Source organism: Anolis carolinensis, chromosome 5 (assembly GCF_035594765.1).
Source record: "Anolis carolinensis isolate JA03-04 chromosome 5, rAnoCar3.1.pri, whole genome shotgun sequence".
NCBI classification, from domain to species: Eukaryota; Metazoa; Chordata; class Lepidosauria; order Squamata; family Dactyloidae; genus Anolis; species Anolis carolinensis.
The window spans coordinates 169,926,203-169,949,764 of record NC_085845.1 but is presented as its reverse complement, the minus strand read 5'-3'; the positions used below and the strand labels follow the sequence as shown (position 1 = coordinate 169,949,764).

Genomic DNA, 23,562 nt, shown 5'->3' with positions numbered 1-23,562 from the left:
TGCTCAGACAAAAAACCAAGGTATACAAGTATCGGAGAATCAATCGAATTTATTACTACAAACAAAAAATAAACAAATTGGGAAAATATATCAATGCCTTCTGAAGGAAAACACAATTAATGAACAAATAAAAGACTCTATGATCCAATGAGCAGAATACATAGGGCAAGCAATACATTTGAAGAATGGTAGGAACTTTGGAAGAAAAGGTTACAATTTACAAGAAGTTACTCTGTTAAAGAAATTTTTTACAAAATGATCTACAGATGGTATATACTGTAACTCCAGAAAAACTCTAGAAGAAAAATAAAAAAATGAATTTATGCTAGAAATATAAACAAACGACTGGAACCTTTTATCATATATGGTGGACTTTCCCTAAGGCTAAAGCCTTCTGGATAAGTGTGCATAGTAATATTGAAAACATAATAAAAAATAAAGTTAACACTGAAACCAGAAACCTTTTTATTGGGACTTAAAATAGTAAATACCAAAACACCAGAAAAGATTCTTCCTGTACATGACTACAGCAGCAAGGAAACTGTGGAAGCAAAAAAGAACACCATCACCAGATGAATGGATTACAAAAAAATTGTAAATGCCCAAAATGGACAAATTAATTCTAATTTTATAGCAAGATAATATACAAAAACTGCAAGAAAATGGAAACCTTTTATAGATTTTATAAAAAACCAGAAGAATATGACTGCAATAGGATTTGTGAATGAAAAGTATTATGAAATAAGATGTGTATGAACTATAGAACTTGTATATCTAAGAGCAAAAAAAAGTTTAGAAAATTGATGAGTTAACATTTCTGAGTAAAAGTAGAAAAATATATAACTTCAAGACTGTTGATACTATAGTTATATACATTTAAATTAGATTTATTCTGTGTAGATCCTACGTGATTTTTTTCATGTCAGGAGCGACTTGAGAAACTGCATGGTGTTTCTGGTGTGATAGAATTAGCTGTCTGCAAGGATGTTGCCTATGTGAATGATAGATGATTATAATAAATATTTTCACATATATATCTACTAACAAAAGAAATTAACTTTAAGATCTGTATATAGCTGACTGCCATCAAGGGTAGAAAAAATAGGAGAAGGAATACTATGCAGAGTTGGAAGAGAAGAGAAGAAAAGGGACAATATAAGAAGAAAAAAGAAATCAACACTGATCCTGATGGATAATCTGTTACTCTTGTTAAAGAAGATGTCATAGTTGGAACTTTTACTTCACTTCCTCCCTATACTAAATAATATGTATAACAATACTCCCTCCCCCTCTATGTCTTTGACAATACAATACTCATGTGTAGAACAATTTAACTAACATGGCTCTGTAACTTACATATTATTTTCTGTGATGTTTCCCATCTTTCCTTTATTTTTCTCTTTTTAAATAGTTTGAGTTAATTTTTCCCTCCTTTCTGAAAACAAAACAAAACAAAAACTTATTGCACTAACATTTCTAGTGCAGTGTATATGCCAGTGTAAATTATGTTGGATCTGACAATTGCACAACCATCTCACATCACTGTCGCAGCAGATGCTAATCTAGATAGATAGAATGTCCCCTGCTCAGATGAGATAGGAGCAAAGCTCCTAATAACAGGAGAGCCATTATTACATACCTTTCTAGTATTCTGTTCACACCAACTGAATGCCCCAGGCAGCCAATAAGCAGGACCTGGACACCATAGCACTCCCATTTGTTTTTCATTGTAGCTGGTATTCAGAGATGTATTATTCTCTAATAAGTATGATAATACAAACTTGCCAGGAGCAATCACCACTTATAGGCTTATCCTTCATGACTATGTAAAGCTGTGCGACTTAGTAGCTGTCATTTCATTTTGTGGCAGTGAATTCCAGCTTGACCCCAGTTCTAGTGCTTTAAGAGATGGAGAAACCTCTGTCATATCTACTCTCTCAACAATTTACTTAATTATACATAATCTATTAAGCCTCCTCAGTCCCCAATTTAGCAGTTTTAAACATCGAAATCTTCTTTTTTTATGGAGAATGGCTGTAGTTCCCTGATTATTTTGGTCCTCATCTGCACCTTTTCCCACTCTACAATTTGGTCATTAATACCAAAAACAGAAGAACCTGTATATCTTTGCATTTTATAGGTGGTAATAAGACTGAATGCACAGCCCCCTCCCTATCTAAATAGAATGAACCTTTATGGCAAGCGACTAATATTTTATTCTGTTCCTCACATTTGGGTGATGGGGACCCAACAGAGCTTTGTTCAAACCTCCTTTTTAAAACTCTTATGAAGAATGTTTTTGGGGCACGTCCCTCTGTTTCTTACCTCATTAATTTAGATTTGTTTCTATCGTGAGTGCTCAGCTTTTATTCTCAAAACATCTGTATTTTACCAAACATTAGGAGGCAAAAGCTGTGTTTCTTTTTGAATTTCATAGTGCTGCTGTGAGCAAACTGCCAAATTTTGTAGTTAACAGGATATATTGCAAAGTTTTAAATTGACATTTTTTGTTTTTTATTTTTCTATTTTTTCTTTTGGGAAGTAGTTTTGCTGGGCTCAGGTGATACAATGATAGATTTATTTATTTATTTTGCTTGCTTGCAGAGTTCCTGTTTGAGTGTCTCTTCTGCATGAGTGAAATTCTCATCTGGTCAATTTATTGCTGCTTACTGCTCCTGACTGAGGAACAGCTTTTCTTTTCCAAGTGCTACACTGTCTATGGTAAATCTTCACTTTCCACAGCCTGACAGATTTGCTGTTATATTATTCAGTCCCTGCACAGTTGTTGTTTTCTCTGAAATTGCCACCTTATGTTCATTCACTTTTTATAGAGGGTGCTTCCAGTAAAGGATTTTATCCTGTAGTCTTCTGCCATTATTCATAGAATTTGTGGAGGAAGAACAAGACGTTGTTTTTCCATTTGCAGTCCCTCTATGTTTTCCCACGGATTTGCCTATTTCACTATTTCCCAATAAAACCCTTTATATTTTTCCCCCCTGGATAATTGTGCAGCTCCGATATTTGAGTTGTTCTCGTGAGACTCCCATTTGGTGGCTTCAACTCAGAGCAAGTTCACAGTTGTGTAGTTAATCACTTCAGCTTTTCCCCAGTACACAAGCACGGTCTCTCCAAACACATAAAATATTTATAAAAAATAAAGATGCAATTCAGCAATTCCCAGTCTTTTCCTATTTATTCTGCAAGGGAAACATGCACTTGTGATTGTCAAGCCTTGTTTTGGTCTGCAAGGGCATGCACAAAATGTAAATCTGTCATTAGAAGTCTTTGCAGCAGCGAGGAAATGATTAATCAACCAGAGAAATACATATAAGTTCCATGAATTACCTGTAAAACTTTAAAAATTAACAGGGCCAGCATGGGAAGTTATGGCTTTGCAGCTGGAGAGCCCCTCTGCTTGCTGAAAGTGAAATGAAGATTAGCTTGGGCATGGGGAGTTGAAGTATATTTCAGCAATTATCCATGTCTGAGCAGAGAGATACCTAATTCTGTCACTGCATGATGAGCTCCTCTGAACATAATTGACTGTGGTGGATATCACACCCATTGAAACTTTAGAAATGTATTCCACTTTGATCATCCCAGATTCTATCATATTTCCCAGTAGCCCAACATTTTATGTTGCCAAATGTACGAGTAGTGATTTAGAGGCTATGGTGCCTGTAGTCAAAAGCTTTTTCTGTACAGCTAATTTGTTGGCTCCTGATCGGCATGGATGCGGGATTCGTTATGCTACCATCTAATTAGTAAGTTTCACTTCCTTATTTTGTGGAAAAGCTTTAATTACTGTTTTTTTCTTCACCACTTTGAGTGCCTTTAATTTTAATAGCAAAATTGTGCCCTTTTTGTTAAAAAAAAGTCAAAAGTAACAAGAAATAAAAGCCCTGCTCTTCCCCAGACCCACCATGAGGAACAGGGTCTGACTAATTAAGGGCATTCACCCCAAACTTCCCACTTCTGCTAACCAAAAAGCAATAAATAAACTTAATTGCCAAGGAGGAAATGATACCTTAACATGGTATGGGAATTTCTACCAGAGATTTTGCAAATAAAGCAGGAATATTTTCGCCATTTGCAAGATGATATGGTATCGTGTTGTAGCTATCACATAGTCCTAAGTGTTACCAACATTTAAATTTTTTGCTTCCAGCTAATTCTGTGAAAGCAGTACTTCAACGAAATGTAAGAATTGTAATGTGGAAGTAATATCATTTGATTTCTTCACTTCCATCTATCAGAGTTCTGTATAGGAATTATTATTCTTAGATATTATTTTATTGCAAGGACTCATTTCAAAACGCTATTATTTCTATATTGCCCTATATGTGGATGTTTATTATCCATAATGGATTTTCATATGTTTGTTACAACATTTCATTTCGGTTTTATTCTAGGGATTGAACCTATTTTAAGGAGCCTGAAAGAAATCTTGCTTCTTAATAATACAGAATTACAAAAGCAGGGACTTCTGCTGTTTACTGAAATTTTGAAAAGGTAAGAAAGACTTTAGTTTTTAATCTAAAAAAACAAAGTAGTTGAAAAAATTTGTGGTAAAACAAGCATGAAGGCAGAGATTTGAGAAGGATATGTTCATGAGATAAATTGCTGTTTCGTTTCTCATCAATATTTGGTCTCAACAAAAAAAAATTGCACCTTGGTTAACTATTGTTCCCCATTGCTTTCCACATCAAAGAGGCAGTCAGTTTGTGGAATTAGTTCATGCAAATACCTAAATGGTACTACTGTGTCTTGAAAGTATTGGGAATGAAGAGTTCAGCTCTTCAAGGAATGTTTCTTACCTCTTTTTTTAAAACAAGGAAGCAGCTGGATTAAAGGTAGAAATCATGTGCCCTCCACAGATTTAGTTACTTAGGCTCTACCTTCCACCAGCTCTTTCCAGTGTATATGGTATTGAGGGATGTTTGAAGTTGCGGTCATCATTGAGCAAGATCTTGAGCTCTTATATAGATCCTAGTTGGAGCTGTTTCCATTCTCAGTGTGAAATGTGCAGCAGATATCACTGTATTGCTGTAATAATCTGGTTAACTGCAAGAAATTATAGTGTTTGTGTAGATTTTACTCACAGCCATGTACTCAGTTATATGCATATGTAACTACTTACTTTTTTTTGGGAACACCACATTTTTCCTTATTAAAAATATGTAGGTTCTGACATCTGTGTTGATACCAGTGTTATACATATGTGTACAGAACTCTTATTCTTTGGCAGTCTATGGACTCTTTCACATGTAATGCAGTGATTGTTTGGCATTATGCACATAATTGTTAGAGAATCAGATGTTTTATATGATGCATACAGCTCAAAACATTTCTGTGACAATTATATACATAAAAGGTTTTACTAATGTTATTAGTAACTATGAATAAGTGCTGTAGATTCGGAATCCATCTGTTTGGTTTCTAAAGTATACTGAAACAGCACTTAATGAAATCAGTAGACATACAGTTGGCCAGCTGATTAGTAATGGAAGTCTTCATGATGTTCATGTATGGCATATTTCACTTACCAGAGTTGGTTCTTAACAGGGTCATTTGAAGTGACAAACAACGGCAAGGTCCTGATGAGATTTTAATTTGTGATGTTGATGTCCTGATATTTAGAGTGAGCTAGATGCGGTCTTTTCTATAGGAAGCTATTTAAATATTTTTTTTCTCTTCAGGCAGCCGGTAGAAATAAAACTATTTGCAAATAATGCTCTCTTTAGAGATGCTATTAATGTTCTTCTGGAAGCTGTACATTCCCCAGTTCTTGAAGTAGCAGGTGAAGGTATGAAAGCCGTAGCTGCAATTCTGAGGTAAGCAATAAAGATTTGATGACTTTTGGTGTATGTTACAGATACACAATTATTATTCCTTTTATTGTGCAAAGGGAAATTGTAGCACCTTTGAGATTAACCTGGAGAAAGTTCATACTTATGTAGACTAACACAGCTATGTCTTTAAATTCTATCATTCCTTTCATTGCACTTCTGCTTTGTTATCATTCAAATGCTTTGTCCCATACAGAGGTAACTCGGCATAGAGCCACTGGCAGAATCTTTATACTATCTCATATATTATCCAAGTCTTGTTCATCACAACAAGTATTTATCTGTAGACTCACTGCTTTAGCACTAAGGTCTGTTGGGGCAGGAAATAAATAGGGCAGAGGACAGAAATATTCAGAAAATGGGGAGGGGTAAGTAACTTAAAAAACTGATGTATTTTCTTTTTGTATAGTCACTTCTCAAAATAATTTGGAATACTTTGGAAAAAGAAGGAAAATAGGCCAAAAACATCATGTGATTGGAAAGATGTTGTTTGGATTACTTTTTAAGCAGGAAGTGCAGTAACATATATTGGCCTTGAATAGTAACAGTGGATTGCTTTATGAACACTATGACCAACTATGAAAATGATTTCATTAAAAAAAGTAATGTTTCAAGCACCCAATGCCTAGCATGAATGTGCTCCTTTTATTGTTGATACTTCAGAACTCGGATGGTTTTATGAGTAAACATTCAGAGATTGTTTATTGCACTTTTCATCACAGAAGGGATCATGTAAACTTGCCACCAATAGAATATGGAGAACTACAGAAATTGGTTGAAGGTGTACTGAAACGCTGCAGTGATCTGTCACTGGCACCTTTTAATAGGAGATTCATGGTTAGTAACTCACTGTTCTTCTTCATTCTGATTGTATTGAAGTGTTGGGTTCTTTCTTTCTCTCTCCCTCTGATTCATTGGAAAGCTTGTTGCTCTTTTGGAAATGTTGGACCTGGTGGGAAATGGGTATTACTGTAGGATAGATACTCAGTCCTTCCTTCTCCTGACCTACATTATTAATAGCTACCCTCAGCTGTGGTGTAGCAGTATTTCTAGCAAGAAACCCTCCTTTAATAGTTGAGAATTGATTCAGGACAAAGAAAACAGCTACATAATATTGTTGTTAATTGATACTAAGTTGGCTGAAACTTATGTCAACCTTATGAATGAAAGATCTCTAAAGTACTCGGTCAACAGCCCTGATTGGTTCGTGAAAAGGGCTGTGGCTTCCTTGATTGAATCTGTTCACATGTAATATGACTTTCTGTTTTCCTACTGGCTTCCACTTTAACAAGTGTCATCTCATGATATAATAATAATAATAATAATAATAATAATAATAATAATAATAATAATAATAATAATAAAACTTTATTTATACCCCGCCACCATCTCCCCAATGGGGACTCGGGGCGGCTTACATGGGGCCATGCCCGGGACAAATACAATATAGCAAAATATAAAAACAACGTATCATGATACAATTACAACAATACAATAAAGGATCATATACAGTACAACATGAATACTCAGTTAAAACTTGGGGTGAGAAAAGGATAAGAATAAAACCACAGGGAACTGGGAAAAAAGATAGCAGACAGTCTAGAGGATAAATAATGGGGGGCGTAACAAAAAAGCGTGTAACAGTTACTCTCCGAAAGCACATCGGAAGAGCCATGTTTTTAGATCTTTCCTAAAGTCTAAAAGAGTGGGGGCTTGCCTGATTTCAATGGGCAATGAGTTCCACAAATGGGGGGCCACAGCAGAAAAGGCCCTCTCCCTTGTTCCTACAAGGCGGATCTGGGATAAAGGCAGTGGCGACAGAAGTAAAGTATGAAAGCCTCATTTTAATAATCTTGGTATGTAGTGAGTGTTCATGCTTGATTTACTCTAGGCACCATTTGTTTGCCATTCTGGCAGTTCATGGTGTCCACAGAATTCTCCTTCAGCATCACATTTCAAAAATTTATTTATTTATTTACAGTATTTATATTCCGCCCTTCTCACCCCGAAGGGGACTCAGGGCGGTTTACAATGTACACATACATGGCAAACATTCAATGCCATATGAACATAGAGACAGGGACAGAGACACAGAGGCAATTTAACTTTCTCTAACTTCCAGCTTACTGAGGGTATGCTCAATTCTGGCCACAGGGGGAGCAGCTGCTTCATCATCCACTGTGACACCGAGTCCTTGATGGATACTTCCTCATTCCAAACGCTGCTGGACGATTTTTATGGTGTCGTAAATTAGTTAAATTAGCCTCCCCGCATAAGTGGTACCTAAATTTCCTACTTGATAGATTTTTGAGAGTTGAAGGCCAAAACATCTGGGGACCCATATGTTGAGAACCACAGCATGAGACAGAGGGGACACAAGTAGAGTGAGTTCACAGGAGACTACTTCAGGAATCAAAGTTATAGGTAAGTTTCTTCTTCATGATCTCTGTGACTCACACATAAGGTAGATTGGCAAACTATGCACACCTGGATGGAGGGTGCGACTCTGCTCATGACAATTGAAGCCAAAAGAAGTAGAATTTCTGGCTTGAACATTAGGTCTCTAATGTTTTGTGAAAGTCAGTGGTTGAACCCAAATAGCTGCTTGACAGATGGTTTGTGTGGGGACACGAGCCAAGAATGCAGATACAGCCCTCATGGAATGAGAACAGATAGAGGAGAGCTCTGGCTTCCTGGCAGTCTGGTAGGCAGATGGTAGCAAACACCCATTTAGAAATCCACCATGAGGAAGCTTGGCAACCTTGCTTATGAGTTCCATAACAAGCAAATGATGAGAGTTTCTGAATTGTCTTGTCCAACTGATGCAGAATGTGAATGAATGCCTGATATCCAGAGTGTTCCAAGAATGTTCATCAGTTGCCGGTTTGTAAAGATGGTCAGATGTGAGAGTTGCTGAAACAAAATTGCTTTTGAAAGGAAAGTGACATTTGTGAATGGACTAACCTAATCCATGTGGAACTGAAGAAATAGGGAGTTCACAAATAAAGTGGCCAACTCACCTGTCCTCTTAGCAGAGGTGATAGCAAAAAGGAACACAGTTTTCCATGTGAAGAGTCACAAATCATAGGAGGCAAGTGGTTCAGAAATACATCTTTTATTGAGAGAGAACCCACCACAAATCCTAGGCTGTAGCAATGTGAAGTTGAGAAGTGAAAGATTTCACAAAGCCCTTGTAGAGTTTAACCAAGGATAGTCTTTAAAAATATTTTATTGATAAAGTATAATACATAGGGGTACAGGAATAGATATAAAGTAGGGATTTTTTATCAGCTTCTATTGTCATCTAATACAAAAGGTCACTGTGATGTTAAAAAGGAGAAGAAGAAAAAGAAGAAAATCATTTCTTATCTGGTCTAAAAAGAATAGAAAAGCTAATATATAGAGTATGTAGAAATATAGAAGATAGGAAAGTTAAGAAATATAAAACAGAAAGCCCTATCTAACACTTCCTGCCCTAACACTGCTGCCTTCTTCATAATCAAAATATCTATTTTGTCTTGCATCTTCTTACTTCTGGTATATTAACTTTTCAGGATCCCTTGGATATCATTGGAAATCCTGCTATTCTTGTCACTAACTCTCCTTTTCTGTTTTCTTATTTTGGTAATATTACATTTCTGTAATACAGTAGAGTAAATACCCTTTATCCGACATAAAGGGTTGGATAACCGAAACTGACGGATAATAGGGAGACCCTATTCAAGCCAGGGGCTTGGCAAGGAGGGAAAGGACTTTTGCACCACATGCATGGAGGAGCCCCTCCAGGGAGTGCAGAGGGGAAGGGCAAACTTGAGAGGCGGCATTTGAGAAATCTTTTAAACTGAGGCCGCAGGAAGGTGCCTCGAGGGAGCTTTAATGAAAATTTCTTCTTCCCGCGCCTTGTTTACCTTTGAGGAGCTCGAAGGCTCCCACCAGCTGTTCCGAGGCAGCGGGGCGGGCTCCATGTGGAAGAGCTGCGAGGAGGCATGGGAGGAAGGCATGGCTGCCTCTGCTGCAGCGTCTCTCTCCCCTCCGCCGCCGCCTCCTTCGCATCTTCCTGGGGCAGCCAAAGCGAGCTCGAGAGAAGAGGGAGAGGGAGGAGGAGTTTTATCTCCCTCTTCCTCCAGCTGCCTCAGGAAGATGCGAAGGAGGAGGTGGTGGCGGCTCTTCCAACCATGATTGTTGTTGTTGTTGGTCAGGAGTGCTTTATGTTTTGGTGCACAAAAGCAGAAGGGGGGGTTGGACTAGATGGCCGAAGGAGGCTCTTCCAACCATGTTTATTACGGTATTATTATTATTATTATTATTATTATTATTATTATCATTATTATTATTATTATTATTATTGGATGGCTATCTGTCAGGGGTGCTTTGATTATGGTGTGGTGCACAAAAACAGAAGGGGGTTGGAGTAGATGGCCCAAGGGGTCTCTTCCAACCCTCTTTATTATTTTTATGATGATGATTTTTATTATTATTATTATTAACATTGAGGCTGTATTTGTTCCTTTTTTTTACTTCAAAATAAGATATATGCAGTGTGCATAAAAATTTGTTCATAGTTTTTTTTTATCCAGCCCTCCAATGGTCTGAGGGACTGTGAACTGGCCCCCTGTTTAAAAAGTTTGGGGACCCCTGCCCTAGACTGAATTTTGACAGTAATTAAGAACAGGAACGGAAGAATGTGGTAATGGAAACTTAGTACCAATCCATATGAATATCACTCAAAGGAAAGGAAGCACTTTGACATGCAACAGTATGAATTCCTGGCTGACTAATTATGTGCAGAGAAAAGGATAACTAATGACTCTGGGATAATATTCTCCAAGTCTTAAGATGGGAGGAGTTAAAGATGTCGAATTTGACCCTTGTTTTGGCTGAGGAGATCCTAGCAAAGCCAAAGTTTGTGAACACAACGAGACAGGTGCAGGAGCACGGTGAACCATAATTAATGAAGTCATCAAGGTGTCATTTAAATTCAGTATGCCTTTATCATGGAACCGGTAATGAGTGGGAAAGGAGAAAAAGTGTAAAGGGGAGGACCATACTAGTTGAAAAGAAACATGTCTCCCTAGGGGACCCAGATGAGGAGAGTCCAAATGCAGTAGCAATTTCCACCTATGAGACTGAGTTTGTGATGTGCTGAGAAGGTGGACCAGATTTTTTTTCTTCACTGGAAGGTAAACTGAGAGGAGAATGATGTCCTTCAGAATGAACCAATCCTACAACTTCATAGTGTGATCCAGAAGAGTTTGGGATTGGGTGGCCCCTGCTTGTTCAGATAAAACAACAATGGTGTTCTCTGTTGCAACATGACGTTTGATAGGGATTTGAAGACTGTGAAAGCTTTGACCCATACAGGCAGATTTGGGAAGTTGATATGATTCCTTTTCTCTTGAGACGAAGTACATCTGACAGTAGGATTTTGTATGTGAGTTCCCCAACCATGTGGCGACATGTCCATTATTACCATTCTTATAGGAAAACAGAAGATTTGCAAGAAGATTTGACAGAAATGTCCATCAGACTTGTAGAAGAAAAGTGGTCTTCATTCCTTCAAACTGGAATTATAATAATTCCTAACAGTAGTAAAGAAGTAGTGGGTAGAAAATATAAATGGATTATGTGGGAAGATCAAAATTATTTCAAAATGAATACATTTTGAACAGAACTTAATCTGGACACAAAATTTTCTTGGCATGACACAAAAGATACTAAATATGGCTGTTCTCTTGTCTCAAAATTCATAGGGTCAGCTACGGGGCAGACATCAGAACAAAGCAATTTCACAGCAGGGGCAGTTCCTGCAGAGTGCTTTAGAAAGCTTCAGAAATGCTTGTAGGTGAGGAAGATTTTTGTTCAACCTTTTTGACCCTTTGGAGCACCTAGAAGGCTTCCTGCAGAGTTTGTTCACATTTGTCTGATTTTGTAGTACAAATGGACTAACCATCCATCTTCACTTAAAGAGGCATGTATGACTTGACGTTTTTAAAATATGATTATATTTATAATTTATTTAATACTAAAATACGCAGTTTTCTCCTTCGTGGTCTCTGCTGAAATTAGCACATGTGATACCTGATGCACCTGTGCAGCAATCAGTGGAAACCTCTGGAAAGCTTTCAGGCTTTTGGCTGGGCCCCGCCCACCCTCCAGAGGAGGCTACATAGGTAGTAGAAGGCCCTGTAGCTTTAGTTCCTGTTTTCTGCCGCCTTAGTTGCAGCAACTTTGGAACCTCTCTTAAATTTACTTTACCTTACAACTTGGACTATTTTTTTTTTATTCTGTGACTTTCTCCATTCCTGACTTGGACTGTTAATGACTATTCTACTATCTGGCTCCCTGAACCTGGTCTGTGTGATGTCTACTACAACTTTAAAAAAGTGTGTTTCTTGTGCAGGAAAACTCCCTGATACTGACGGGCATAGCATGTGTCTCATCTGCCTAGGAGAGACACACTCCATCCAGTCTTGCTCTGCCTGTAAAGTCTTTACTCCACAGGCACGCAAAAACCGGGAGTTGAGACTTAAAACCCTGCTTTATGAGAAGTCCCTTCTCCCAGATGGCGCAGGGCTTCGAGCAGCTTTGGAACCACCTGGACCCTCTCAGGGCCAGGCAGACGCTCAGCTGCAAGCCGCTAGCGCTCACCAAAAATGCAAAAGCGGGGACGCCGTCCGAACCCCCTCACCTGGAAGTAAAGGTGGCAAAAGGAAAAAGAAGACACGGGGGACTTCTGAGGCACAAGGTCTTGCCTCTAAGCTGCCCTCCTTGCAGCCTCCTCTTCCGCTGCCATCTTACGCAGCCCAGCCATTGCCTCCTAAACAGTTGGAGAAGACGCTGGGCAAACTTCCGGCGGCAACCGGAAATGGAGGCGGAGCCTCCTTCCCTGCGCCGGCTTTGGCCACCCTGCCATTGGAGAATGCTGTGGCCTTGCTGGGCGTTTTGGGGCCTTTGGGCCAGCAAGCAAGCCCAGATAGGGTGTTTTGCTTCCCAGGCTGCGCAGCCTCGCCAAGGCCAGGCCACCGCCACCATAGATCGCGGTCTTGGCTCTCATTGGCATCAAGGGGAACATGGTGCTCCAGGTCCCGAAGCTACTCCCCTCCAGGGGCATCTTACTCGGCCAGAGAGTGAAGCCCAGGAGATTACTCCCTCGGTGAGTCTTCTGCACGTTATCATCGATACCATGAACATTATTTGAGAAGGGGGCATTCAGGCCAGGATCGACATCCTTACGGGCCTGACTATGTTCATTATTCCCAAGGGGGAAGGGCCTATTATTTTGCTCCGCTTCGGGAGCGTTGGGCCCGGGCTAGCACTGTGCCTACTCCACCTCTGCCTGTGTTATCATCTCATAGGCCCTCAATAATATCACACCCCTCTCCATCCCGAGACTCAAGGCATGATGATGCTATAGCTTCGGATTCAGTCTCCTCCATAGACATACCTAAATCTACAGAGCCAGCTGACCCTTCCACTTCATCAACTGTTGATTATTCCTCTGGGTTTTCTTCTCTTATGGTTTGAATATCTAAAGCCTTGAACCTCACCACAAAGAAGGGACGTGAGCCTGTGGCAGATCCAATGTACCCTCCAGATCAGCAAGTCCATCAGGCAGTGGTTTCAGCAGCCTTACCAGCTCTTCCATACCTTCTTCAATTAACTCAGAATCTAGACCAGGCACCTTCAGTGGTACCAGCAGTGTCTAGAAGGTGGGACGCAAGGTATCGTATTGACCTCATAACAGCAGACTGGGTGGCTCATCCCCCCAAATTTGGTTGTCGTAGATGTTGTAAAATGCAAGATCGCGTAACTCCCAACCTACCCCACCAGATAAGGAAGGCCAGAAACTGGAGGCCATGGGTAAAAAGGCTCATGCAAATGTAAGCCTAACTACCCACATGGCACACTACGGGGCATACATGGCCTCTTATGACACCTTTCTATGGGAGAAAATGGCTCCACTTTTGGACTTTCTGCCTCCAGAACAGCAAAATATGGCTAAGGCATACCATCGCGAAGCCTTGCTTTTGACTGGAGCCCGAAAGGATTTGCATCAACACCTGGCTGACAATGCAGGTAAGATGTTCTCCTTGTCTACTTCCATCCATAGACATGCCTCGCTCCGTATGTCAATGCTTTCTGAAGAAGGCAAGATTCTTGCGGAAGATATGCCAGTGCACAACGATGGTTTGTTTAACCCTGACATGAACACCCATCTCAAACAAAAACAGGAGGTCTGATAGGCCACGAACAAGTTTGGCTTTCCGCAGACCTCTTATAGGTCAAGATCAAGAGGGCAGCACTTGTCAGCTTATAATCGTAAACCTTACCTGCCGACGTCATGCACTTCAGGCCAGCCTCGATCATGTTCCCCGAAGCAGCAGACACAGACGTCTGCATGCCAACAGGCTAGGGAAAAGTATCAGGCCAAGTCAAAGGGTCGTTTTTAATGACTCTACCTCTTCCACCTCCTCACGGGTGTCTCCCTCACACTTTCACCAGGATCTACATGCACTTAATGCACTTCTTCTCACCTTACTTTCTCAGCAGCAAGTGTCACCTGTACACTTTGGCACACGGTTGGCTGGCTTTTATTTGGCATGGCATTCCATCACCACTGATAGATAGGTCCTTCAAGTTCTTCAGCATGACTATTCTATTGAGTTTAAGGAACAACCACAGTTGGCCGTTGTGAAGATAACACCACCCTCCACTGTCCTCTGGGATGAGGTCCGTCCCCTCCTCTAGAAAGGGACTATAGTTCCTTTACATCCCTCTATGTTTTCTTATTCCTTTTTTCCTACTTATTTTCTGGTGCCAAAAAAAGATGGTGGCCAGAAGCCAATCCTAGACCTTCCCAGTCTTAATGAATACATCCATGCACGCCGCTTCCGGATGGTGACGCTACAAACCATCCTTCCTTTTCTTCCCCAGGACACGTGGTTTGCAACTATTGACTTAAAAGATGCCTGCTTTCATATAGCCATTGCCGCACACCATCACAAATACCTCTTTCAAGATACGTCAGAAGGCTTTTTCTTTCAGAGTCCTCCCCTTTAGGATTTCCACGGCTCCACGCGTTTTCACTAAATGCATGGCAGTGGTGGCGGCTCACTTGCGACTCCAGGGTGTTACAGTATTTCCCTGCATCGACGATTGGTTATTGGTTGGGACCTCCCGTTCACCGTTGTTTCAGCATATTCAATTCACCTTATCCCTCCTGCAGGACCTAGGACTTGTGGTGAATCTACAAAAATCCCACCTCAAGCCCACACAAGGCATATGACTTATAAGGGTTCAGATCAACTCCCATGAGGGCAAGGCATACCTCCCAGAAGATCGATTCCGCAACTCTCGGTCAGCGGTCCAGAATGTCATCCAGTCGCCATTTGTGCAAGCCAAGCACATCCAGTCTACACTCAGTCACATGGCATCAACAACCGCAGTCACTCCATATGCCCGCCTGTACTTCCATCCTCTGCAGTCCTGGTTTCTCTGGGTATTCAACCCCCGTTGCCACAGCCAGAAATGACTGTTAGTTGTCCCACCTGCAGTACGTCTATCATTGCATTGGTGGACACTGAGAGGCAACGTCTGTGTGGGAATGCCATTCTGCCCTCCGGGGCCCTTGGCCGTGATTACCACCGATGCCTCCCTGCAGAGATGGGGAGCCCACTCCGGCTCCAAGATAGCTCAAGGCGTTTGGTCGCCAGCAGAGTCCAAACTCCACATCAATGCCTTAGAGCTTATGGCAATTCACAAAGCACTTCGTGCATTCAAGCAATCTATCAGAGGGCGTACTGTTCAGATACATACAGACAACACAACAGCAGTCTGGTATCTGAACAAACAGGGCAGCACTTGATCCCGGACCCTCCTCTGGCTCGCACTGGCCATTTGGCATTGGTGCATTCCCAAGAGCATAATGCTTGTTGCTGTACACCTTCCCGGCCAGGACAATGGTAAGGTGGACAAACTCAGCAGGATGGGACTCGAGACCCACGAGTGGTCACTTTGTCCTTGCACTGCGGTGCTACTGTTTCACAGATGGGGCCAGCCAAACATTGACTTGTTCGCAGCCCTCGAGAACACCAAGTGTGACCTGTACTGCTCCAGGATGCCGCAGGGCACACAACAGGGCTGTCTCGGGGATGCCTTCCTGTACAACTGGAAAAGCTCTGTGTTATACATCTTCCCGCCCATCCCTCTCCTCACCAGAGTGATTGCCAAGATGGATACCGACAACGTCAATGCCATTGTGATCACACCAAAGTGGCTGCAACAGCCTTGGTTCTCACTCCTGAGCTCGATGGCTGCAGAGGAGTCTTTCCCCCTAGCCAACCTGCTGACCATCCAACCTGCTGACCATCCAGGATGGCCGCATACGCCACCCAGACCTCGGCCTCCGCCTCATGGCATGGCGAGTTCGGCCCCACCACTTTCTAGCTCTGTGACTCGTATCATAGATGCGGCACACCATCCATCTACTCAGTGGTCATATGAAGCTAAATGGAATCGCTTCGCTGCCTTTCCCACTCAACGTGGGGTTGACCCTTTCCAAGCACCTATTTGCTGAGCGGTGATCTGCGCTACCCCACTGATGTTCGCCATGCACTATAAGATGGATGTCCAATCAAGAAGGCACACCGCCTTTGGCAAAGCATTACTCTTCTTGGCACTGGCATGATGCCCACCATTCAAGGCTTGCTAATCTATTGCATATGCTACTTTCAGCAGAGACCACAAAGGAGAAAGGGTGGTTGCTTACCTATAACCATGTTTCTTCGAGTAGTCATTTGTGAAATTAGCACAGCCCCACCCATACTCCCAGCAATACATGCTCAGTCCTCGAGCCGCAACACGGCGGCAGGGAACTAAAGCTACAGGGCCTTCTCTTACCTATATAGCCTCCTCTGGAGGGGGGGGGGCAGCCACAAGCCTGAAAGCTTTCCAGAGGTTTCCACCGATTGCTGCACAGGTGCATCAGGTATCATATGTGCTAATTTCACAGATGACCACTCGAAGAAACATGGTTACAGGTAAGCAACCATCCTTTCTCAGTGCAGTGTTATAACCATCCATGTGAGATTTAATTTAAAAAGCTGGCAGGGCATGTATCAAATAACATTAAAAGTGCATTTATAGTATAGTCTTCTAGTTCCTTCTGTTATTTTCCTAGTTCTAGCCAAGTTAGGTTTTCCATCTCACTGGTCTCTTTTTTTATTGGTCTATCAATATGCAAAGGGATCTTGTAGCATCTTAGAGGCCTTCCAGACAGGCCCTTTTTTCTCAGGATCTGATCCCAGGTTTTCTGTTTATCCCAGATTATCTGGCAGTACAGACTCATATACTACAGTTTAAAGCAAAAAACCTGGGATGAGATCCTGGGATATAGTGCCTGTCTGGAAGGGCCCATAGAGACTAATTGAGAGAATGAAGTTGGTAACATAAACTTTCGTAGACTAGGTTTACTTCGTCAGATGCATGGAATGCTGTGCCTAAGCACAGATCTTTATAGGAAAAATGCATGAATAGTCATAGAAATGCGAAACTTGTGGATATTATGATGAGGTGACAAATTCAGTATTTACAATGGTAGTTCGGTATCAGAGATACCCAAATGTTGTTGATCAGGACCTGTGTATAGCTATGTGTACTTAGAGCTCTGACACTTTCATCTTAATGTGCATAGTCTGGGATAGGATAAGTATGTTTCCAGCCTACATGCTCCTCTCTTCACTTACATAGTAACCAAATTTTGAAAACTGGGAGATGGAAACTATTTAAGGCCATTGAGCTTTATGATTGAAAATAATTTAAAGCTGTGTCTTCCACATTCTCATTTTACAATCAAGGTGAATCAGAGGCCTTTCAGATTAATCGGTGCTAGAGAATGGTCATGAACTACAACTTTTTATTTAAGCTTTGTATATCTTTTTTGTAGGTTAGCTGTGGAATGCCAGAATGATCCTGTGGCTCAGGAGAATGCCTTTACTGCTCCCAATTCGGAAAAAAAAGATACACTGAAAAGCTTTTCTGAGTTTCTAATGAGGATGTGTGATTCTCTTTGCATTCCCATAGTGATGGTAGGGTTGCTTTTCACTAACTCTGTAATCAAGTGGGTTATGTATACTTACAATAAAGCAAGGAATTTCTTATGGTCACAATACTCTGTGGCTAATACAGACAATTTAATCTGTGGCTTAAGCAGAAGGAATTGTGATATAGTTTAAGTAGTAGAGATGAAACATGGCTCCATATTCTCCTGCACTGTTCCTTGTTCGCTTTGAATGCGATTTCCTGCTTCTTAGCGGGGGGTTGGACTAGATGGCCCTTGAGGTCTCTTCCAACTCTACTATTCTATGATTCTATGATTGTTCTAATTATTTGATAGATGGTAAATAATGAGAATCATCTAAATATTCAGTTATTGCTGTTGGAAGAATGTATTGTTCATCATGGTCCTTGTTAACAAGCTTTTTAGAGGCAGAAACTTTTGACTTGGGGTAATAGACTTGTCAGACCCATTTAAAAGATTCTTAATTCCTTCTTGAAACTCATATTTCTTTCTGCAATAGGAGCAGTATACTTGTTTCTTTTTTTCTTGCAGAAATATTCTGAAAGAGCTGTCCGTCCAGCTCTTATGGAAATCTTCATTTCAACCCTCAGCATCCTATTCAGTATAATGCCACATATTTGTAAGAACTTCTCGATTAAATTGGGTAAGAAGGAATATTCTCCACACTTCTTTCATATGAATATGACTAAGTGGTAGAATTTATGTCAGCTCAGTAGTAATAAGACAGGAAGGTTTGGTAATTCCAGTAAAGGCAGAGGAGATAGCTTAAGGCAGAACTGCAATTGACTTTTCATGTTGAAAGATAACTAATTCAACTACTTTGTTTCAACTAATTGAAAGAGTAAAAAGTGTGAAATATTATACCAATTGTGAGGGATATTATTATTATTGTTGTTGTTGTTGTTTATTTATACCCCGTCTTTCTCTACGTGGGGACTCAAAGAAGCTGACAATCTACACTAGATAAGTATAAAAAGTGCAATGCAAAAGTTAAAAACAAATAACAGTGTGGTAAAAACAGAATTTAAATACAATAAATATACTAAAATGGCCTTTAACACTCATATCCCCCCCCCCAGTCCCACACAACCTCCCCAAAGCCTGCCCTTTCCCCTTCCGCAAATGTCTGTTGGCAGAAGAAGGTCTTGACATGCTTGTGGAGGCCAGCAGGGATGGGGCACCTGGTCTCTCTTGAGAGGGAGTTCCATAGACTGGAAGCAGCCACCGAAAGGGCTCTCCCATTTTCCCACCAAGTGAGCTTGAGCGGGTGGTAGGACCGAGAGAAGGCCTTCCTCAGTTGATCGTAGATGTCTCCCAGGTTCATAGAAAAATATATGGTCTTTCAGATAATCTGGACCAGAGCCATATAGAGCTTTGTAGGACAAAACCAGCACTTTGAATTGTGCTCGGAAACTTGTTGGCAGCCAGTGAAGTTATTGCAACAGAGGAATTGCATGCTCCCTGTAGCTGGCCCCAATTAGCAGTCTGGCTGCTTCACTTTGGACCAACTGAAGTTTCAGAGCACTTTTCAAAGGAAGCCCCATGTATAGTGCATTACAGTAGTCCAACTGGGATGTAACCAAGGCACCGTGGCCAAATCTGACTTCTCCAGGAACTGGTGCAGTTGGCGCACTAGCTTAAATGGTGCCAAAGCACTCCTGATCACTGCTGATACCCTGGACCTCCAGGTTCAGAACCGAATCCAGGAGTACTCCCAAACTGCAAACATGCATTTTCAGGGGAGTGTAACCCCATCTAACACAGGCTGAATCCCTATTCCCAGCTCTCTCTTTCCACTGACCAGGAGCAGCTCTGTCTTGCCTGGATTAAGCTTCAATTTGTTTGCCCTCATCCAGTCCACTACAGCTGCCATGCACCAGTTTAGCACAGGAACCGCTTCCTTGGAATTAGGTGGAAAGAAGTAATAGAGTTGGGTGTCATCTGTGTATAGATAGCACCACATTCCAAATCTCTGGATGTTTAAAGTTAATTTAATTGGTTATTTTTAAAAATGAAAGTTTTTTACATCAAGATTTTATAGGCAGAGATTTGTTTAAGTGTAAATTAACTTAAACTATATCACAAGTAAGGTAATTAACTTTTTAATTTAGATGTGTTGATAAATTGACATTGACAAGAAATAAAATAGTGAAGATGTGCTAAAGTATATGTGCATAGTAATAGGCCTGCCTGCTGATACATCACTCATGTAAAAACAGAACCTCGAAAGAGATGGATATCTAGCATTAATTTGTGCCACATTTTTGGTTACCTATACCTTCAGAGGAGCCTCCAGTGACTCAGTGTGTTAAAGCGCTGAGCTGCTGAACTTGCAGACTGAAAGGTCCCAGGTTCAAACCCGGGGAGCGGAGTGAGCGCCCGCTGTTAGCTCCAGCTTCTGCCAACCTAGCAGTTCGAAAATATGCCAATGTGAGTAGATCAATAGGTACCGCTCCGGCGGGAAGGTAACAGCGCTCCATGCAGTCATGCCAGCCACATGACCTTGGAGGTGTCTACGGACAATGCCAGCTCTTCAGCTTAGAAATGGAGATGAGCACCAACCTGCAGAGTCAGACATGGCTGGACTTAACGTCAGGGCAAACCTTTACCTTTTATACCTTCAGAGACTGGAGTATTCCTGAATTTCTTCTAATAACCTCACTGGAATTTCTACAGTCTGAAAAAGAACAAAATGTGGTATACATTGTTTTCCACATAAGAGACCATATTCCTCCATATGCTTTTTTCCTGTTGTCAGTCTCATCTATTTATTTATTTATTTATTTACAGTATTTATATTCCGCCCTTCTCACCCCGAAGGGGACTCAGGGCGGATCACATTACACATATAAGGAAAACATCCAATGCCTTAACATAGAATAGAGACAAAGACAAACGCAGACTCCGAGCTGGCCTCAAACTCATGACCTCTTGGTCAGAGTGATTTGTTGCAGCTGGCAGCTGGCTGCTCACTAGTCTGCGCCACAGCCTGACTTCATTTCCCCCAGAGAGTGTGTGCTCATTTGTGTCTGTAGGAGGGATCAGTGACATAATCTCAGCAGCTTCTAGGAATTACCCTCTGAAGAGATATGGGGGAAAATAATAAAATAAAACCAAAAAGGTCTGTCTGCAGGGGGATGACCATTGTCCTTAGAGACATATTTGAAAATGGTGCTGAGACAGGCAGTGAGGTGCAAAAGCATGAAAAATTAGTACCCATGGCATATGCCATAAGGAACTGCCGTAAAATGAAATTAATTGCAGTAATAGCTGCAAATTTGGATATGGAATTAAAACAGGAAAGAGGTACATTAAATGTTACATTTAATTAAGGAGCAAAACAGTGTAATAATTGAAGAGAAATATTTGAAACTACACTAGGACAAAAGCAACATGGTTTGAATCTTGAAAATAAAAGTCTTTACAGCAGTGAAAATGCTATATCCCCTCTCATTTAACCAGTCTAGATGAGCTCTTACAAATGCAATTTTACCATAGACTAAAGTGACATTGTGTTTATTCCTCTAAAATTTGTCTGGTGGTGCTTCAGTATTATTGAACATCCTAACAGATTTTAAATAAACAAAGTTATCTTTCCCTCCAGCAACATGCTGTTTCATCAGACTAAACCTGGAACTGAAGGCCAAATTCTGCACTGGTCAAAGGTATGGATGAGATTTGAAAACTAAATACTATTCTCTGTAGCTAGAAATCCTGGTGCACTTTATTGTTTTTATCCTACTTTGATATCACAAAATGTTTATAAGCACCAAGTTAGTTTTGGATGCTCAAGAAATGCCAAATAAAATATCTGAGTTCATGAAATTAGTATTGCCTTACGGCTTGTAGAATAAAATAATGCAACAAAACAGCAAGTAATATATTGTCAAGTTTTTTATTTCCATTTTTCTCTCCAAGTAATCCTGCTTTGAATCAAGCTTGTTCAAGCTTTCTACATAGCATGTGCCTCAGTCTCCATTCCTCCTTGGAAAAGATGGCAGATTCCTCACAAGAGGGCAAGTTTGATTTAGCAATTCATGTCTGTGTGCATGTGCAGCATTAAGTTATGTGTTTGGGATGAAAAGATGCATTATGGTAGTCTGGGGAAAATAAGGTCTGTGCATGGACTTCCTATGTTGATATCAGTTTGACTCTCCATTGTGCTGAAGATCAAAATTCTTGCACCTTCTGCATGAGCTATTTTTTTTGTTCAGGTGCTGCATGAATACAGATGGCAAACCAAACATATTCTTGGGCATTTCTTCTTTAACAACACTTTTGATACAAATAGAGGAAATAACATGTAAATGGATTGCTTTTCCATCACAAAAACAGCACTTCATTGTGTCTTGAGGCAAATATAAAGTCAAAACTAACAATACTTTTGAAATGGAACAACTATACATAAACAAGTGTTTGGCTGTTCTTTGTGCACATGTATATATATATCTTTTATGTTGTTTATTGATTGCTTCTTGTCCTAGATCAAGAAATATCTGAACTTCTTCAGAAGAGTCTGCCTCAGTTAAATTTTAGCGTACTGGAAAGCCTAAGCCTCTTATCTGAAACCACAGATTCCTGCAGTCTAGATGAAACCCTTCGCAATCATCAATATAGCCTCCTACTTCTTTTCTATATTGCTTTTAGTCAAGAAGACAGGTTAGTGAAGTAGCATGAACAGGAAAAACATGGTGTGATGATAGAAAACCAGTAGCTGAAATAAGTCAACTTAACTTTTTAAAAAAACAACTTTTGCTCTTAGGTTTGTTCCAGAAGTAGAGCTGTTCTCAGCAATAAGAAGTTTCCTTCTGTCAGTACAGGACCAGGGCGACTGTCCACCCCCATATGTCTTCAAAGCTGTTTTGTACCTTCTAGCAAGCTCTCAGGACAAGAATGAAACTTTAGACTTGGTAAATGTTGTGTTAATTATTGCTTTTAGGAGAAGGTCTTATAATTGACCTATTTCTCAAGGCTTTGTTATTGTTGAATCTTTTCAAACAATCAAAAGTCAGTTTTCTTTTCCCTTGGTGCTTGTAGCCAGGCTATATATCCATTAGGACACAAAATAGATTTCTGGAGGTACATTTCTCATTCCTGTTTATGAGAAAGTGGTCTTGCTTTGGGGCAATAGCCATCATTCTCCTTAGAGTTATTATTTTGTAAAATTGTTAAATGAATAATCTTTGATTTTCATTTAAAACAGTGCTGTTGTGGTCACCTAAGCAAGGAGAAAGCTCTCAGTAAAGATGACAAATAGTGAAGTGGAAGTGCAAATGTTATGATTGAGCCTCATGGCTCTGTTACTGACAGACGTGGGCGTAAGACTCCTCGAGAGTCAGATACTCTCGAGGAGCGAGAGAGAAAAAGACTGCGAGACATATTTGCAGCACCATCTGACGAGGAGTCTTTCGAAGGGTTTACGGAAAGAATGGAGGAGGGGCTGGTTAGCTCAGAGGAGGATGAGATGGATTGGACTCGGGTAAGGGAGGAAGTGGGTGCCACTGGCCATGATGGGATAGAAGATGAATGGGGACCTTCAGGATTAGACCCATGGTTTAGCTGGAGGGATGGGACGGGATCCACAGCTGGAGATGCTGTTGGGCGTAGTCAGAGGTGTTCCAGCTCTGACGAGGA

General features: G+C 40.8%; 1 protein-coding gene and 1 long non-coding RNA gene across 9 annotated transcripts in view; one reads left to right on the top strand and one right to left on the bottom strand.

The window, feature by feature from the left end:
• mei1 (meiotic double-stranded break formation protein 1) overlaps window positions 1–23,562 on the top strand; it is a 52,183-nt gene that overhangs the window by 4,690 nt on the left and 23,931 nt on the right. For all 8 annotated transcript variants that reach the window (XR_010006837.1, XR_010006836.1, XM_062982880.1 and 5 more), the window contains 11 exons: window positions 2,605–2,721; window positions 4,413–4,512; window positions 5,700–5,834; window positions 6,572–6,686; window positions 11,600–11,691; window positions 17,794–17,935; window positions 18,460–18,571; window positions 21,533–21,593; window positions 21,847–21,944; window positions 22,413–22,587; window positions 22,691–22,838. Coding sequence is in view for 6 of the 8 variants with exons in the window: in XM_062982880.1 (XP_062838950.1) it covers window positions 2,605–2,721; window positions 4,413–4,512; window positions 5,700–5,834; window positions 6,572–6,686; window positions 11,600–11,691; window positions 17,794–17,935; window positions 18,460–18,571; window positions 21,533–21,593; window positions 21,847–21,944; window positions 22,413–22,587; window positions 22,691–22,838 (1,295 nt within the window). In the remaining 2 variants the exon portion in view is untranslated. The remainder of the gene's footprint in view (window positions 1–2,604; window positions 2,722–4,412; window positions 4,513–5,699; window positions 5,835–6,571; window positions 6,687–11,599; window positions 11,692–17,793; window positions 17,936–18,459; window positions 18,572–21,532; window positions 21,594–21,846; window positions 21,945–22,412; window positions 22,588–22,690; window positions 22,839–23,562) is intronic.
• Window positions 19,998–23,562, bottom strand: part of LOC103278862 (uncharacterized) — a 30,014-nt gene continuing 26,449 nt past the window's right edge. Inside the window, exon 3 of the long non-coding RNA XR_506372.3 lies at window positions 19,998–20,605. This is a non-coding gene — a long non-coding RNA (uncharacterized LOC103278862). The remainder of the gene's footprint in view (window positions 20,606–23,562) is intronic.